The 20,574-nt window shown below is 33.4% G+C and overlaps 1 protein-coding gene across 4 annotated transcripts in view; it reads left to right on the top strand.

The window, feature by feature from the left end:
• Positions 1-3,314: 3,314 nt before the first annotated feature.
• LOC129800678 (uncharacterized) overlaps positions 3,315-20,574 on the top strand; it is a 33,434-nt gene continuing 16,174 nt past the window's right edge. For 2 of the 4 annotated variants that reach the window (XM_055845258.1, XM_055845256.1), the window contains exon 1: positions 3,315-3,736. In XM_055845258.1, the coding sequence (XP_055701233.1) occupies positions 3,681-3,736 (56 nt within the window). In that variant the 5' untranslated portion in view covers positions 3,315-3,680. Of the gene's footprint in view, positions 3,737-12,732; positions 13,367-20,574 lie in introns of those variants that run through there. The other 2 variants (XM_055845257.1, XM_055845259.1) reach the window with 2 other exon arrangements.

Raw genomic sequence — 20,574 nt, 5'->3', positions numbered from 1 at the left:
TTTAGCATTTTACGTCTGGTTGCTGTTTCATGATTTGCTCTTCGTTGGAATGTGATATTGTCAATAAAAGATTGAATAAATATTAAAAATGTTTACTCAGAGAGACAAATGATTATTTCTGGCTTAAAATACACTAAAACTTCCATTTACACTAATAGGGGAAGGCTATAGGATTTAAGCTTCGCACACAATCTGGATTTGAACACTTCATAATTTTCCCATATCCTTTTAATGAATTAGAAGTAAAAGGAAAAGTAAAGGTCGAGTGAGTGAAATTACCACTAGGACGCGGTTGCCATCTTGGTTTGAAGCTTCTGTCCGCCATTTTGAATAACTGTCAAAACATAAATCTACCTCTGGCCTGAAATTTTAGCATATTGTATCTGATATCAAGAGACTTTTTCAGAACTCGGCTTATTGGGCGTGGGTTATTTTCAAGAGGATAAAGACCCCAAGCATTCCTGAAAGCTTTGTAGAGGTTTTCTTCTTGTGAAAGAGAAACGCAGGGTCCTAAATTACATGCATCGGCCACCCCATTAAAATTCACTGGGATCTTCTCGACCAGAAGATTCGAGAGAAGGCACCGACATCAGTTCCGACCTTGGTGGAAACACAAGCGCATCTGGATGCGTGGACAGAGTTTCTTATGACATTTTGGAGAAATGCATCAATTTAAAAAAAAAACGATAAAGTTTTAGAAAACGATCGTTTTTATTTATAATTTGTGGAGTTAAATATTGATGTGTTTTCAGTAAAAATGAACAGAAATATGCAGACAGTAGACGATGATTGGGCAAAATATGAAGTTTTTGTATGCACAGAAAAAAATGTTTTGTAAAAATATTCGTGAATGTTTGTGAATTCTTATGGGAGAGTTACGAAATGCTCGTAAATCGTAGAACCCACAAAGAAATTCGTAAAAGTTTGTACTTTTCCCACAAACATTGTTCGTAATATGATCATTTGACGAACATTTTTTGTACTTTTACAAACATTTGTTCGTAAATGTTCGTAAACACACATAAACTGTTCGTAAAATTTTGTCATTTATTCGTAGGTCTTCGTGAAATGTCCGTCAGGCAAACAAAAATTTACGAACATTTTACTTTTTGTGTGTTTACGAACAAATGTTTGTAAAAATAAAAAGAAATGCTCGAAAAATGATAATGTTACGAACAATGTTTGTGAAAAAAGTACAAACTTTTACGAACTTGTTTGTGGGTTATACGATTCACGAGCATTTTGTAACTCCCCCATAAGAATTCACGAACATTTTTACAAAATTTTCGGTAGATTACTGACGGCAATTCGTATTAGAAGGTCAAGGAGATGAACTCCCTTCGGATGCGTCCCTCATCTTACGCATCCGGAGGGAGTTCATCTCCTTGACCTTCTTATTTTTACAAAATATTCTTTTTTAATGTGGAAATAAGAACCTATCATCTTGTCTTTCATTATAAAGAAAATGTACTACAAAATACTATGAATGAAAATATTAAATTACAATGTTGTCAATTTTCCACCGAAGTCCGAATTCGAATATTCCCGCTGCCGAGTAAAGCTTTCACTCGCCGATCACAATGCGATTGGGAACAGTCATGGTCTTTTTTAGTACTTGAGAACAGTAATGTGCGAAAAATACATGCTCATTTTTTCATTGGAGAAGAACCATATGCTCAGTCTAAGAATAAGCAAATATGATCGAAAATGTCTTAAAGAGAAAAATTAACCTTTCGGAAAATAATAGATCCATGGTCAAACAAGTTAAAATCTAAAGGATCACCTTCAAAATACAAGGAGTTCCGGTTTAAGTGAAAACGGATTGAAAGAATTTGATATGAATATGCCTACTATTGGGAGCTCATTTACAAAATAATTTTTGAAATGCCCTTTAATGTATATACAAATATTTTACCGCTGCGACAGGTTTAAAACTTGGTGCCGAAAACAATTTGCATACAACACGGCGTTTCCGTTCCGTAACTTATTCCGAAGACCTCTTCTGTGGGTAATGTAATTTTCTATGTCAAACAATATTCAATTCAATTTAATATTCATTTCCATTTAGTAACTTCGGTAATATAAATAAAAAGTTAGTTGCACTGTCTTCTATTGTATCAAATTTCTAACGTGAAGGAGATTTGCCTTAAGTATTAGTCAAGTGAAAATTATTAAAAGTAGATTTCTTAGTGGAAAATTCTAAACCACGGTGAATGTTTTTATTCGATTGCAAGAAGAGAAACTTACTAGGCATCCAAAGACAGTTTGCGTCTATAATAGGGCCTCATTGCGTATTCTCTTCGGCTTTAGACTTTCCAAGAGCCTCTGCAAGTACTCAGAGGAAAAATTTTGGTCCTTCGAATCGGATATCCGGCATTTAATCCATTTTTTAACCCTTGATGATTCACCCGTTGATTTCTTCAAACTTTGATCAAAAATGATTTGTTTAATTTATTTAATTTATTTATTAAGCAAAAACATTAAAGTAAAGCGCTTGTACTTATCTTTCTTATCTCTTTGGGGCAAGTGGGGCGCCTTTGAAATTGCGATTTTTCACCTATTTTTAAATAACATTGAACCTTATTATGATAGAATTTAGCTGCACAAACAGACTGGGAAGCTAAATTGTATTGTTATTTGGCACACTTGCATTTAAATATAGGAGAAAAATCTCATCAATTTCAAAGGTGCCCCACTTCCCACAACCAGTAATCTTTGAAGTCCTCCTGTACTTTTTAACTTCGTCATCTTATGACAGATCAATATCAAGCGTTATATAATAAATTATTTAAGAAACAAGCTTTTCTACATATTTTTCCAAATTAAATCTTCCTTCACAGAATCTTTGTAAAGAAAGAAATTTGCGGATTTTGCTCATTTTCATACTTTCTTTACTATTGAAATTCCTTATTTTATGGCAGATGAATATCAAGCGTTATAAATTATTTAAGAAACAAGCTTTTGGAGATAAGGACAGTCATACAGATATTTATTTTAATACAGAAATTTGACAACATAATCAGTTCGATAAAAGGCCGAATAAGGTCTCTACATATTTTTTTTAATTAAATTTTCCTTCACAGAATCTTTGTAAAGATAGAAATTGCGGATTTTGTTCATTTTCATACTTTCTTACTGCATAATAATTTATAATTCTATAGTTTTTAGGATTTTTCGTAACAACTAAAAGATTTCTCCAAAATGTAACGTCTTTCTAATGAAATTTCAAAATAAATCGGAGGGAATGACTGATATATCATCGACTCTACGATAAAAATAGCGATATAATCGAAATATCTTCGATTTTTCGACAGTGCTGTGACAAAAAAAATGCAGTCTGCATGCATTTTCCAGCTTTCTCTGTGCTTCGTAATTTAATTTTCCTCATTAAATTGTGTTTTGCCTAGCTCTTTTTTACTTTATTTCATCCTCCATCATCTGCAGCAGTGATTTATGTGAAAATAAGTGTATTAACAGTGCTATAAGTTGGTGATTTTGTCTAAATAAAACAAAATGCCGCATTTGCTTTGAAAATTGCAGTATTTTTTTTACGTCTCTCCGTGTGCGAGGAAGAGAAAAAGAAAGTGAGGCAATATCGTTGAACAATTAAATTAAATGGCAATTGAAGTACATCCGGCGGAACAAAATATTTCCATGTGAAAAGAATCAATTGAATTTCAATGTCTGGAACTAAAAATGCCCAGCAATTGCTATCCACATCTTGGGAATTTATCAGGTAAAAAATAACAACAAAGAAGTAGACTTTGTAGATTGCTTGATCCTCCTGAAAGTATATTTACATGCTAGAACCAGGAACAGAATTTTTCCCAAAGAACACAAAAATAATAAAAATACTAAAATTTCTTATTGATAATGCTCGAGGGTTCAATTGCATTTCACTGCTATTGAGAGCTCTCCGGGGAGAATTCATTTGAACCGTGTCGAGAGGATGTACACATTTTCTGCTGTTCCTGTCCTGAACAATTAGTCCGGGAATAAGCATAATAAAATGCTGTTGCATGGAAAAAGAAATGTCCACACTATTTTAGTCCATTCAAATGCTTTGCTATGCATAAAATCTTTGCAGAGGGAAATGCGACACGAATGTGAACTTGAATACCGAATGGAGTAAATTGTTAATTTATTTCTCATTAAATTTTGGAATGCATGTGAATTACTTTTGATTTCATGGACACGGTTTGCAATTACATATTGATGTTTAGGGTCTTTCCACTGCAGTATTTTAGCCTGCACCATTGTGTCCGAAGCTCCAAACCGAAGGCATTTTGTAACACTTGGCTGATATTTTACCCCCTCAGAGATACACATGATGGGATTTGATAAATTTACAAAATGTAAAGGAAAGGAGGCAATGTTTTGGTCAGGTTGAATACAATCACCAATGCCTTAGTTTTAAAATATAATATTTTTAGGGGAATTGGGCCAAATTTCGGACAGTTTGCAATATCGGACACTCTAAATCTTTCTTAAAATTCCATATTTTTTGGATTTTTCAATTTCTCGAAGTGAAATGAATAATATGCTATTGAAAAGTCCTTCGAGGAGTTCCAGAAGGGTCAGGGACTTCGAGAGACTTGTCCGATATTGCATACAAAGTAATGTCTATATTTTTATTCAATTATTAATATATTAAGAATATTGTTCGAAAAAAAACAAATTTCATAATCTTCTTTTCAAGATTCTAAACAGCATTCTTACAAAAGAAGTAACAAAAAAGAATATGTCCGAAATTTTCCACAGTTTCTCTAATACAAATTCAAATTTTAGTTACAACTCTTGCAATAGTGTTGTTTGGAATACTGTAAAGCAGGATGGGGTCATTTTTTCGGAGGCAGCCACAATTCCGAAAATCAAAATTTCGAAAGCCAAAACCCAAAAGCCAAAATCTCAAAAGGGCCAAAATCCCGAATGTTCAAAATCATAAAAGGGATGTAATTATATGGAGTATAATGTGTAGAAAAATTTCCCATGACAGATTTTCCTTGCCTCCAAACCTTTTAAGAATCCGGGATTTTGGCTTTCAGAATTTCGATTGGGATCCCATCTCTTACGGACTTTGTACACTTATGGACAGCTTGCAGAAATATTTAGCTGTCCATTATGATATGAATTTATAGAAGAGGCCGGGGCGGAATTAGACAATGGGGTGTTATAATTTGTCCTAGAAAACATATTAAACAAAAATCAATTTATTTCAAATAATTAACTTCCTCCTTATTTAATGAAATGTTTATCAGTCTGATTCAATTATGTTTTTCACGAATTATAGGGCAAGAAAAATTTTATTTGCTGATTAATTCTACCTCGGTCTCCTCTAGTTTTTAAAACGTCTATGTCCATAAGTGATGACTCCACTCTATGCGAAATTCTTTGTTTTCTCTAAAATGATTTTTAAATAAAATTTTACAAATGAATACGAATATAAACACCGCTTTCGGACACCTTGTGTAAAATATCGTAAACAATTTTTAACTTTTTAACTTTTAGAGACATTCAACATCATCATGTCGTCCAAAGAAACGATGTTTTTTCGTTTCTTCGACATTGTACAAACTATGAAAATTGAACTGTAATCAGTATTTAATTGATAATTCATTGAATTTTGAGAAATAAAGGAACTGTCCGATATTACAAACTGTTCTAAAAGAAAAATCTTCAAAATATTCTTAGAACTAATATGTATACTTATGTAAACTGTATAAAAGTTTAACCCTTCACTTAAAATCGATCTTTGAAGATTGATTCACAATTCTAAAACTATAGTGATAATGTCGAATGTATTGTTACGATTCTGGGGATAGGGTAGAACCCACTATTCTTTTAAAAGCACCCACAAGTGACTCACGTCCGAAGCGATGGACGGCATGATGAGCTCCCTGATCCAGGAAAAATACCTCAGTTCTTCCTGTGGACTTATATTTAACTTCACTACATTTTGCTTTAATTCTTTGACGGTCATGGATCTCTACATAGACAAAAGTCAGGGGCCGGATGGGCCACTTTAGACACCGGGAATAGGGGGATTTTCCCTCACAAGATCGCTCACGGACAAAACGGGGTAGACCTTCGAACTCAAACTCAAGAAACTGTAGGATGAAATTGGTAAAATATTTCACTCTTATGGTTGCGATTGTATATGTGTTGCTCGCAAGAATTATAACATAAAAGCGAAAAATTGCTTTCTTGGGGAAAATCGCATATAAACTCGTTAGAAAATATTCAAAAATCTACCCTATCCTATTTGTCCTCTATTCAAACCGACTTTTAACCGGTTATGCAGTTTTGCTACCCTGCAAATCCGGTTAACTCTTTCGCGTCACACTTTTATTCAGCAGATGAATTCATGTAAAATTGAGTTTTTCCTAATGCTTTATGATCAAATATAATAGTTCAGAGAGGAAAAATATTTTCCCTTGCGTGAAAACTCGGAAAAACCCCGGGTCATATATGACCCTGTTGTCCTCAAGGGAAGTGTACATATCATTTTCAAAATCTATATCACGGGCTTTTTAAGAGTTTTTTTTGCTTGAAGTTATTAATTTGGCCAAAACCATGGCAAACTGGATTGTCTTGATGAACACTGTACTCTTGGTGTTCAAGGAATCTTCCTGGTAATCCCTTGAACAGTAACTGTCACAATATTTTGAGTGGTATTTGGTAAAAATAAACTTATCCACATATTTATTCTCGCACAATACAATTGCACAATATGAGACGCTTGCAGAATACTCTAAAATATTGCAAAATATGTTATAATTCATCAGATATAAGATGAAATGTCCAGGAGCAAGATGTCCCACCTGCATTTCACAAAGAAAAACAATGTCCCAACTACATTTCGCTATAGGTTTGGGACGAAAACACTGTTACCCTTGGGGTCAATAGGGTCATATATGACCCGGAAAATTCTACACGCTTTTCTGGAAAATTGAGAGTAGTTTATTATATCAAAATATGCAATATACAATCTTTGGATATTCTATTTTGTGTTTCTAAAGAACTTTTTGCTGAAAAAAATAAATTAATATAAAAATTTATGAAAAAGAACAGTCATTTCACAATGTTCGAAATTAGTGATTTTTGATCTCAAATATTTTCTTTTCCTGAATATCTGGAGTCTTGAGAAAATTAGCCAAGAATCTTACATCCTTCTATTATGATGTCGTGCACAAACAGATAGATTTCAATTAATGTAAATAATCAAAAAAATTGTTTTTTCCCCGGGTCATATATGACCCTAATGACGCGAAAGAGTTAATAGACTACCGTGAAAAACCTGGGTATGAATTCTGAGATGCAAGAGTTACTCATATGAGAATTCACGGCTCTGAGATCACCTTAGTAAGCGTTTTGTAAAGATTTCGTACAAACTATACCGTGATTTCTTAGGTGCTGTAAGAGTATTACATGACACTTTACATGAAAACTTAACGAAACTTACAAAAGACGATTTAAAAGCTGTGAGTTTCTCACGTGATAAACTCACGCATTTCAGAATTCATGCCTTGAGATGGAATGGTATCTTTTCGATACTATCGAATCGATTTTGTCGATAAATCTATCTCTTAGAATAAGTGAATGTCAATTTCTTACGCATTGTTGAACGCATCGTCAGTTTAATTCATGTTGGATTTCTGTAGAGAGTAGATCGTTAGGAGGAAAGCTAAGGCTTCTAGCGGAGTAGTGTTGCCCTTATTTTGTGCCATACCGGATTTAAAGAAAGAAAGACACGCAGTTCTTTCAAATTGAAACTTTAACGCTAAAGTTTGAATTTCGAAAGCAATTGTTTCCATAATTTTATTTAACCTAGTTTAGTGTCCGATATTACACTTCAACGATATTTCAAGCTGTCCGAAATATTGTGCTCTTCCTCTGTAATACGGATGTATCCTAACGCCTTATCACATAGCGGACATGTCCCTTGTTACTCCTAACACAGTTCTATGCAAACATTTGATAAAAAAGCACAGCACTGAATTTAGTATTTCATTTAGACTCTTCAAAACCTTCAAACACAATTTCTTTTAAGTTTTGCAATTATATCTGTTCATTGTTATATGGAGTAATCATTCAAAAGTTGTTTCTCTTTTGAGAACATTTGAAAGAGAGTGGTAAGTTTGCGGTCAATCTCATCAAACTTCTCCAGTTTAACCACAGCAAATACCAATGTATAGTTATAGAAGATGCAATTTATTCTAAACAGATTTCCGTGTCTGACGATTAATTTTCAACCTTTCAGCCAATTGTTAATGTAAAACATGTAATTTTGTGTGTTGTCTGTGTAAAAGTGCAGTTTATCTATTTATTTTTTTTTTTGAGGAACTCCATAATATATAAAGGAGAGATACATTGGAGAGTACATTATCATTATATCCATTATGAGATGCACGAACTTTCCTGGTTTTTGTGAAAGATAAAATGGGGTTCATAGACCGATGAATATGCTAAAGGTTGCTCAATTTTCCACCTATTTTAAGATTCATATGTATATTTCTCACTATATTCTGCGGTGGACGTCACTCACCTGTAATATGGAACTATGAAAAGTCATGAAATTGAGTTCACACCAGAGAAGACTCTCGAAATAGTTAAAGTGAAATGTGTATGTATGAGGAGAGGAAATTATGAGTTTTAAGAGTTTGGGGAAGACCTTAAGGCTTCGCACACACTCTGGATTCGATCAGTTTATATTTTTTTTCGATATTTTTGTAATGAATCTAACATTTTTTTCGGGAAATGTGTAACTTAAGACTAGCTAATTAAATGTATTGCCATAGGTCAGATTTGTTGAAGAAATGGACAGATAAACGTAGATCAGTATGTTGTAGGTAGAATTCTTAACTTTAGCAAACATTAATAAGTTATTAGAGTAATTTTGAATCAAATTTCTGAAGCAAACGTAAATTTTGATTTAGGTTAAGCGGGGCTCGAGGTGATTGAGGTTATGTGTTATAAAAATTTGTTTTTCGACTATAGCACTCATAGCGTTGGTACTGCGAATTTTAAATGTTGTAGAAAGATCTAGCGCTTTGCGAGACCTTTCATTTGCGCCCTTACTCGCTAAAGTCGGTCAAATAGAAGCCTAGATATGGCGTTTTGAAATTTGTAAAATTTGAGCCCTGATATCTCCTATTCCAGAGGCGTGCATGAATCGTTGAAACTTGAAACCGAATAAACGTCAAATGAAACATGTACGTCAATGGTCAAAACGCTACTATAACCTATAACAAACTTGTTTTGACGTTAATTCAGTTTCAACGGTTTTTGCACACCTCTGTCCTATTGTATTGTAACAACGGTAACAACAACGAATTCACGCCGCTTTCTGAAAACTTAATAGCCTAGAGTGCAACACCCTACAATGGCGTTTTACATTAGTTTGACTAACAAGAAGATCTTGGACATTGTAATTTTTTGTAGTTCTTTTATGTAAAAGGATACCCACTTTTACAAAGAGCCTTTCGCTCGGAAGTGTTTTTTCTACTTCTCGCAATTTTGTCTGGCCTATTCCAAAAACAAATGTAACAATGATATTGCAACAAGAAAGATCCCCAGAAAAGCTATCCAAGTCATTGTTAGGAGACCTCGATCTCGCGGAAATACCTAGGGCAAGGTGGCTGAATCAAATTCAGGATCTTGCCTTTGAGCGCCTGGGGATCGAATCTGAACATCTTCCTGAAGTAACGGAGGATCGGCTGATGTACGCTACCAATCTAGATGCCCTAAGGGGGAAGGGACACTTCTATCGTTTATTGGTCTAGTCCTAGAGGCTGGAATCAACGCTAAGACGGCGACGGACACATGGGAAAGGGAGTAAAAGACGAAATGAGATGAAAATAAATTGAATTGAAATTGAACTTACTGAAAGTTCAGCCCGATCCGTGCCATATGGTCTGAGCTACAGGGAGTTCCGCTTTGAAAGAATTTCTCAGGACCGAAAAAAGGCCCGCGAATTAACTCCAGTACGGTCACTAAGAAAAAAAAGAGGCTACGATTAATTTTTTTCGTCATAATTTTAACACTTTTTGGGTGTAAAAATATATTAATATTTTTTAATGTCAATTTTACATCTTTTAAGGGTAAAATCAACATGAACGAAGAGTAACTTTAACCTATAATACACCTGAAAAGGGTAATATTTACACCGTTTTCGGATCAATACTGCAGGGTAAAATTAACATTTGCGGAATGTTATTTTGACTTTTTCAGATTTCTCTCAGTGGTGTTTTCACAGAATAATTCAGTATGGAGAAATTATACGGAGAATAATGTGTAGAATAATTTCCCAAGCACAGAAAATATTTTTGGCTTTCAGGATTTTTACTTTCGGGATTATGACTATCGGGATTTTGACCGGGATGCATTCCTCTTGTTCAGTAATAATCTTCCCGATTTCAAAGCTCTCTCCGGTTGAGGTTTTTCCTCTACCGATTCGAAGGTATATCAGAGAGAACTTACCTGAAAACCTGTTGGAAATTCGAACGTTTAAACCGACAACTTACACAAAAGTAAGAAAGTTCATGAAATGGTTATTTATTTTAATGAAATTGAAATTCAAACGACCTGCCATTATGATATTTTACAAAACTACACCAAAAATCACTTTTTACAGCAAATGTTTGCACATTGTTGTTGACATTTGTTTCGTTCAGTAATAACCTTTCGAAGAGACAAGAAGCCTAAAGTGCAAGTTCACGTACTCGTCGTTTTAGCGCTGATTGTTCTGCCATTTCGAATTTCGATATTCTTGACACTTCAATCATCAAAAATGTCAACTACAGTGTGCAAACGTTTGCTGCAAAAAGTGAATTTTAGTGAAGTTTTGTGAATTTTCAGAAGGGAAGAATGTTTGAATTGCAAATATTAAGATAAATGTCATTTTCATGAACTTGCTTACTTTTGTGTAACTCTTCGGTTTAAACGTTCGAACTCCCAACGGGTTTTTAGGTAAGTTCTCTCTGATATACCTTCGAATCGGTAAAGAAAAAACCTCAACCGGAGAAAGCTTTCAAATCGGGAAGGTTATTACTGAACGAGAGGATTATTGACGATTGAAGTGACAAGAGTATCGAAATTCGAAATGGCAGAACAATTAGCGCTAGAGCGGCGAGTACATGAACTTGCACTTTAGGCTTCCGGTAGATTTTCGAAATTCGAATAGGTTTCGCTTGGCTTTGTCTCTTCGAAAGGTTATTACTGAACGAAGCCATTACTTCTTAATAGGGGAAAGTACTCTCCCTTCGAACGTTCATGCCTTCGAATAATGTGAATTTCTGTTACGTTTCCTAAGAGATTTCCACATGGTTGTCACATAATTATCAATATAATCGATGACAGCTAACTAATAGTTAATAGAAATGTGTAAGTGTCTCAGGAAAATAAAAGAAAATTCACATTATTTGAAGGCATGAACGTTCGAAGGGAGAGTACTTTCCCCTACATCCTGTTGAAATTTCGAAGTGCTCAAGTGTCAAAATGTGTCGGTCTTCACATTTTTTGTGAGAAAAAAAACAGAACAGCGATGCTTACTGTTCTTGTCCCTATTATTTAATCACTTCATAATTACTGAGTAAATTTTGCGAGCTTCTTAGTGCAATATTTCATAAATTTTCCCCACCTTGTTCGAAAATTTAGTATGAAATTTCGATATTGAATTTGAATTCTTCGAACATCAACGACTTTTTGTGTAAATAGCGGTTCCATTTACCTTTTATCCAAGACACTATTAGAGAATCTCTTTCCGTACAGAAGTAGATCTTGAAAAATTCGAAAATCTATTTGAAGATCCAAAAAAGAGACTTTCTTTCTTGATAATTCCGCAAGGTGACTAAGGTACATACTGTTCGAATTTCGAAGTGCTCAAGTGTCAAAATTTGTCGGTCTTCACATTGTTGTGAGGAAAAAACAGAACAGCGATCCTTACTGTTCTTTTCCTATTATTTAATCACTCCATAATTACTGAAGAACTCTTTTACCAGCGTTATATTTAACAATTTTCCCCATCTTGTTCGAAAATTTAGTATGAAAATTCGAAATTGAATTTGAATTCTTCGAACATCAACGACTTTTTGTGCAAATAGAGTTCCATTTACCTTTCATCCAAGACACTACTGGAGAATCAAAATCTACTTGTGTGTGCGAAACCAGAGGCCCTTCCCCTATGTTGTAAAATTGAATGAATTTCTCGTGGACAGTTTTAGGCCCTAAAATGTTACTTATTTTAGAATGAAAAGCACATCAGTGCAAAAAGTATCCACAATTTTAGAGAAAATGGGGCATTAGGAAACGAATGGCTTTGGGACACCCAAAATAAACTTCCTGCTTATAGTTTTCTTTCTGAAGATCCATCAACATTTTTCTCTGCTTCAGTTGTCTTTCTCATATTCCTTGTGGTATGTTGGTTACGGAGAAGATACACATCCAGCTTCTGAGAAAAATTTTATAATTTGCATTGTGAGGAAATATTGTTGAATTGTAAGTGTGAGATTTTTTTTGTGAGATTATATTTATAAGAAAAAAAAAAATAGAACAATGAAATGAAGAAGTCAAATTACATTATTATGAAAGATAAAGTGTGACCAAAGAGAGAGTTTCTGCTTAGCTGTTTAGTTCTCTTTTTTCCTGAGTAATACAGTATTTACTAACTTGAATGTGTTGGGCAGACGCAGAAATAAGGCAGTTGGAGACGCTAAAGCTCCCAACGATATAAAATTGATAAAGTATATTCAGTCAGTTGTGCCACTCTTCCCAGATATGTCGTTAGTACATTTTTGTTCGATGAAGGTTTTCAGATGATTTATAAATTTATCGTGTGATAAGTTTTTGGCCACATTGTATTTTTTTTTTATTCTTCAAGCTGTTTTCATTTGTTCGCAAAAGTGCTAAATGAAATGTGATGATGAAGTTTTTATTGACTTTCAAAAAAACGCTGAATTGGAAATTTAAAATATTTGTGCAATAAGTTCTAGATGAACCTTTTTTTTTTTGCAAATTCATAGGAAAATTAATACTACCAAGGATACAGTTAGAATTGTGGTAATATAATATCTTGGTAAATTTAGTTTTTTCAACGAGTGGCACGTGAATTGAAAGAAAAAAACCCACATTTACTTAATACAAGTGCGATATCTCAAGTGAAAAGTACCTATTATTTTTTGTGTGAGATCTTCAAGAAAATTTAGAATTAAATAAATATTGTGATAGTAGTGTTGATAGTGTTGAAAACTACGATATAAAAAAAATATCAAATATATAAGAATTATGCAAATAATTTGCTCAAGAACAGTAACTTCAATAAAAAGATGTTTCGAGCATTGAAACGCAAGCTAAAAACAGGGAAAGGAAGGTTCGTAACATTTTGTTGACGCAAAATTCTTTGGGAATGAGGTTGACGCGCAAACTAGACATTATTTATTATTGTTTTATTAAAATAGATTTTTATAAAAATTGGCACACACATCTCTTGTGTTGTGAAATTTTTGTTGCGTTTCTGCTCTCTCGATTTATGAATTTTCAATGACCATATGACCAGTTGTGACAGAAATTTCTATTTTTATCACAACTATTTTTTTCTAATTGAAATTTATAATACAGCTGATAAGTTCGTTGATTAAATTAGTCAAGCTATCGCGAATGGGAAAAAAAGAGGAGTATTATCTTGGTTTCAAGAATTCAGGTGATATTTTTATTGTACAAAGCGTGGAATATGGAAGCAATTTTTTGAGAACTGCCAATGATTAATAAATACCTGTGATAATTTACAAAATATAATTAGGGGAAGGTGCCCATACTTCGTACGATCCGAAGCTTTGTAATGACTAAATTTTTCCTATGTTTCTCAATAGGGTAAGGGCTCATAATTTTGCCCAGTCTGCTTATAAGCATCGATGTTCCAAGTTTGAAGTTCGATATTTTCAATACTAATTGACTTTTTTTGTTACTTTTTTTTTCAGAAGGGTTGTTTAGAAACTTAGCAAGCTATTTATTGTCTTATTTTTACTAAAATTAGTTTTAATACGTTTAAAAATAAATTGATATGTAGAGGTGAATTTGACTCTTATTTTGGACAACTTGGTTATTAATTTGGACAACTTGGCTGTAAATTTGGACAGCTAATCCGCCTCAACAGGTTGCCCATTGTTTTTCATTCCATGAACCAATCTTACCAAGTCCTCTTCCTGTTCATGTAAGGGAAACGTAGAATGTCACAAGAAGCCCGGAAACTTTCCATATCATTCATTAAAGTGAGTTGACTTCGGTACTCCAAGTACGTGCGGATTCGCTCATTCCCTGACCTTTCCGGGAGCCTTTCAAGGCATTTCTCACTACAACTCTTTCGTAGAGATGATACTCCTTTGTTTCTCCAGGCATTTGTCCACCCTAGTCATCACAAAAAGGCATCACAAAAGTTCACGAAATTTCGTGAGAAAAATAACTGTCCAAAATAAGGAGTATCACCTCACTGGTAAATGTCTTGAAAAATTTCCCATTTTTCACACGAAAAATCTAATTCACAAGGCAAATATCACTTCAGGTCAAATGTACAAATCACCATTAACGTAAATCAACACAATATTCAATAATATCACTCAAAAAAGAGAGCAAAACTTGATAGTACTTCACCACATCTAAATTAGACTGAAGTAAACACGAAGTTCTGTCATATTTCTCGTAAGCAATTGATCACACTGAATTTTCAACAAAGCAATTTTAACTCAAATCATATTCAAAATTTAACGTATTTAGTGCTAAAATCTTCCAAAAAGAACAAATATTTAGATAGGATTCATTATTCGTCAAATATTGTAATAAAAATCCATCATTTTAATCAATTTATTTTTAGTGTCCAATTTTATCGTCAAAGTGTTCAAAATAAGAAACTGGACAAAATTATGAGCCTTTCCCCTAAATGCGACTCCGCAATATATTTTTAAAAGTATGCACTTCTCCTAGTTTTTAAAAAATATGCGGTAGCAGTCACATTAATTGAGAAACATGGAAAAAATTAGTCTACGAAGCTTGGGATCGCACGAAACACGAGGACTTTCCCCTACAATTTAAAATAAAAACATGTGATGTAAAGGAAAATTGCTTTGAAACTATTAAGATTTCAGGAAGAGAAGAGCATGAATTGCTGAAAGAGATTAATCTATTCTATAGTTTCTATTTGTTTTCCTCTTTTTGGAAAATTGCGTTCTTAATTAGATCCATTCGTATTCTGCAAAAACGTGTTATTCTCAAATTAACAAGTTTTTTGTTGTGATCCAATAAAAGAAAAAACAGATACATTTGAGCTTCTTTTGAGAATTTATTCATTTTATATTTATAATATATTTTTATGAATTATGCAATTTTATTGTTTTCTCAACTCTCTCTAAAGCATTATTACATTTTTATTAGGTACTCTTAATTCTAAAACGAAAATTAAGACTGAAAACTGATGATTTGTTAATCCTGCTTTAGAGATTCTTTACCTTTAACCCCAGTATTCGCTTGAAAAACTTCGACTGGAATATCCTCCACGTCCCCAGCCTCTACGACGTCCCCCTGTGAAATGAATATGATATATAATTGTTATGTACATAGAAAAAACATGTTAAATTGTTCGCAAATGTTTGTGAATTCCTACTGGAGACTTATGAAATGCTCATGTAGCGTATAACTGACTAATGAGTTTGTAAAAATTTGTTATTTATTCTTTAAAGTTTTGTCAGACAACCTAAAATGTACGGACTAATATTTGTAAAAGAACAAAAATGATCGTCAAGTGATTATATTAAGAACAATGTTCGTTAAAAAAAACAACAAACTTTTACTAACTGACAAAATACGATATACAAGCATTTTGTAAGTCTCTTGTAGGAATTTACAAACAATTACGAACTATTTTACAAAATAATTTTTTTCTGAGTAGGAAAAATATCAAAATTTCTTCAATAATTCGAAATATCTACATAAATTTACACATTGGTAAAAATTTTCGTCAAAAATTGCATTTTTGACAGAGTTTTGACGTTTCTATCTACAGCAACGCATGTGGCTGAAAACATAAAAAAAAATCTAGAAACGCGATGAGAATCATAACTAGAAACATTGGAAACCTGTCAGGAAACGAAATTTTCATTGCAACAGAATCAGAAACTGAAACAGTAAAAATGTTTTTCTTATTTTTGGAAATGAAAACCCACGCGAATTTTTTCTTATGAGGTACCCCTCGCGAAGACACCAACTCAATTTTGGCCAAGTATTATTGGAATAAATAACTTAACTAATTAAGTTATTCTTATGAAGAAAAAGGGCTATAAAAATCACTAAAAAAACAATGAATTTCTATTCGCGCTATTCAGAAAGTGTTATGACTTGAGAGTTTCATTAAAATCTTGAAGGCAAGGGGTAACTCATAAGAAAAGAAAATTGGCTTGTGTTTTCCGTTTTCAGAAACACGAGAACACGAGAACCAGTTTTCTGTTTTTCCATCTGTATTTCTATCCAAGTTTCAATTTTAACTGCTCGAACTTCAAGAGAGAGCAGAAATTGGAAAAAAATGGCCCAGACCATTTCGTTAATTTTTGGATATGTTTTGGAGGTAGTCCAAACGAACATTTCGTCCTTCGTCACCTATCATCGGAAAAATCAGTGGTGATTAATAGACAAATTTAATTCGACAATAATTTTATGTGCACAAAAATTTGCAAATCGGACGCTTTATATAGATTTTATGTTTCCGTGTTTCCAGAAATGGTTTTATGTTTCCAACCACGTTTCTCCGTTTCCGATCTTGCTGTCCTGTTTCTGAAACATTCGGAAATCATTTCACAGACAAATGGCTTGAGTTTCTTCAATGAATTACCCCTTGTTGGGAGTGCATACACTCAGTCCCGGGATTAAGCACATTTTCGGGACCGAAAAAAACGCGCGAAATGGCATGCATCGAGAAAATTTGCATAGCCGCAGGGGCTTTCTTTTGAGTAAATCTGCCGTAGAACTAATTTCGCGTTGAGTAAAAATAGTTCAAACAAAAAGATTCAACTGTTTAATTGAAATGCATTAACAAACAGTACTTTTTGGGCAGAGTTCTTCAATAATTGATTAGAATATTTTAAAAAAAAAATATCTTAATAAAAGAAATTAAAGTTTTATTCTGAAAAAGTAACAAAATGTTTTCAAATTTTCCGCGTCGCAAAATAGTATACATTCAGGTGTATTTCAAAAATAATTTCATAAATTTACTCTCAGTGGTAGGCAAATTTGCATAATTGTATGTGCATAATTCCGTTAGGTGCATAATCCCGAAGTACATAATGCCGAGACTGTGAGTGTAAATAAACTAAACGATGTGAAGATCGTGCATACGGTATGAGCAGGAGACGAAAATATCCATCTCTCTCACCTGTTGATTATCCCTAAGTTGAGCTTTTTATTTTGACTCTACTGATTATTCGTGGTTACCTACGTAGAATTTATGTTTTCAAAACAACTATTTTTTTTTACTTTTTTAATGGGTAGAACACTTTGGGAGATGCCCAAGATTGAAGTGGTTCAGGTGGTTTAGATTCAGCAAGCCTTTAGATAGTGCGACAATTTACAAATTTTACAAATTTCAATTTGAAATTTATATCCAGATAGGTCGTAGGGGAAACAGGGGCACCAACGAACATGGGATAACATCGAACACTAATTTCTTCCGCGGACAAGCATCCCTGTAGTATCCATGAATTCACTTCACACAGATCCCGTTTTCTGAAGTCTAATGTCTAATTAAAAAGCGCAGTGGTTGGGGCTACCCCGTGTTTTCCCTAACCTATATATTCACATGAGATGCTCAGAGCGAAATTATATAGGGGAGACTGGGACAAAATTTGTCAGAACGAAAATTTCAATATTCATTATTTTCTAAAATAAAAGAGACTGAGGCTTGAAATTTATTATAGATAGCCTTCATGAACCTTCTTAAACTTACAAAATTTCAAGGGATTCGAGGAAGAATTATGTAGGGTAAGTGTGCCAAATTTCGGCATAGTTGCATATAAGCACCGAAGTCCTAAGTTTGAAATGCAATAATTTTAATTCATATTGATATTTATTGTTACCTCCTTTTCGGGAGGGTTGTGTGGAACCTTGAAGACTAGTTTATCATCTTTGTTTTCTTTAAATCACTTCCTAAAATATTGAAAAATTTATAAAAATATGGACATTGCTTTGGGTAGTATTCCGGCCACTTTGTGTGAAATTCCGGCCACCTTTTTTCTGACCACATTTTGTGACGCAACGGATGGAAAATTTCAAAACGTCAAACGGAAGGAGTTTAATATTTAGTTAAATACTTTTATATGACCCACAAGCCCTGAGATCTTCCGCGTTTTTCCACATCATCTTTTTCGTATAAGCGATGGTTTTTTTTTTCTCTGGACACTGTAGAACTCAGAAATTAAAAAAAAAATTAAATGAATAAGAAATTTAGGAAAGCAAAAGATGTTACCGGAATAGGCAACACTACCTCACCGGAGAGACGCTCACAAAGAATATACTTTTTTACGCGAAATACAAGATCCAGCTGGGAAATTTTACCCGAAATTTAAAGATTGATTCACTATTAACATAAACACAAACAAACTTAAATAAAAACTAATCAATTTCGTGAAAAATGTCGAAGGAAAACCTTCTGCACTTCATCACAAATCGTAAGACTGCTAGAAACACAATCGATCTGTCACATTTTTTGTAAGACTCTTTCTACACTGAGTTTTTACAACGCAATTTAAATTCAAATTATACCTAAAATTTAACGGTCTTTTTGTGTTGATACATCCTAAAATGAATAAATATTCAAAAGCAAAATGAATTCCCCAGCAAAACTTCGATCTGCAATTCTGCACTTTTGAAATTTTAACGTTTCTTGTCATTCAATCGGATACTTCGTGTGGCTTCGGGATAGTCGTGCGACTTCGTGAGCATAGCGAATTTCTTTCGTGTTTTCTAACCATTTCCTTCCCCTTCGTATTTTCTATTACGGCTGATTTAATAATATTGTATTATAACATCACAATAATATTGTAAAAAAGAGAGTATTCACGTAAAATTGTTGAATAAAAATTGAATTTTAAATAAATTGAAATACATATTTTTATGTAGTTAAAATAATGTTTAGAAACATTAGAAAGTGTAGAAGAAATGTAGAAATCATCTAAATACTCTAAAGAAATTCTGCCGATAATTTTAAAATTTTCTATAGAAATTCTGCAGAAAATTCTGCAGAATTTTCATACAACGATCGGATCCACCTTAGAACAAAATTCTGCAGAAATTCTGCTGATTTTTCGGCAGTTAGTAATTCAAATCTGACGAATTTCTGCAGAATTCTGCAGAATTTGCCGGGTGGGTCATTGACTATTAGAAGATTACATAATTTTAATTAATTTGTTTGCATGGCCGAAATTCCAGTCAAAGTGGCCGAAATTAAAAACTGGCCGAAATTTGGCACACTGCCCCTAAAATAAAAAATATTGAAATTTTGAGCCCTATTTTTGGAATATTTGGCTTACAGAAAATAACAATACTGATTAGCTCAATTTAAGCACATTTCTCGTTCATATAGAGAAAAATTATCTGCGACAAAGTTGTAGAGAAATAAATTTCCTATAAAAATATGTCTGTTTGATATTTTTAATGTTTGCGAGAGTAAAACGTCACAAATTATCCGAAGACTGACAAAACGTGCCCCAGCAATTTTGAGAATCTCCACAAAATCGACTTTTATGGCGCTGGCACACCTTTTTTTTTCAATTGAGTAAAATTCAATCGATTGAAATTTCACCTCTTACTCTTTCAAACTTAAATCAGATATAGCTGTCTCTTTCTGTCAATGGAAATTTGAAATTGAAATTGAAAATGAAATCGAAATTTCAATTTTCATTTGACAGAATGAGATAAGCATATCTTATTTTAGTTTGAAAGAGTAAGTGGTAAAATTTCAATCGATTGAATTTTATTAAATTGAAAAGGTGTGTCAGCGCCATTAGAAAATGATTCGAAAATCACATTTCTTTCGGGATAGAGAAAAATAGGCTTCTGCAATGTCGTAGAGCAGTAAATTTCCTATAAGAATATGCTCATTAGAAAACGTTTAAGTTTTCTCAGAGCTCGTGAAAGAATTAAATATGCGTTTTGACAAGTTTTGCCCCAGTCTGCACTACTCGTACGATAGGTCCCTTTTGCTCTGAGCGTATTATATCAAAGTTCAAGTTAACATATCTGCAAGTCATGGAACTTCCCAAAAAAAGAAGCTATGCTTCTTATATGCCTGAATTTCCTTACGGTGTTTAGAGTATTAAATTTAAAAATACATACATCCTCCGTAACCACCACGATATCCTCCGTATCCACCATATCCGTATCCTCCTCTACGATAACCATATCCGTATGCCTCGGCTGCTGTTAAGTCAACACCTTGCTCTCCTGCATGATCTTCAGATATCTGCAGAAATTTGACGAATAATTTAAAAGTAATTATGTCGTCGCTTGAATCAACAATTGTCGTAACTTCCTTTGTGACTA

The sequence above is a fragment of the Phlebotomus papatasi genome, chromosome 2 (assembly GCF_024763615.1).
Source record: "Phlebotomus papatasi isolate M1 chromosome 2, Ppap_2.1, whole genome shotgun sequence".
NCBI classification, from domain to species: domain Eukaryota; kingdom Metazoa; phylum Arthropoda; class Insecta; order Diptera; family Psychodidae; genus Phlebotomus; species Phlebotomus papatasi.
Note: the sequence above shows the minus strand (reverse complement) of the source record. Positions and strands in the feature narration are given on the sequence as shown.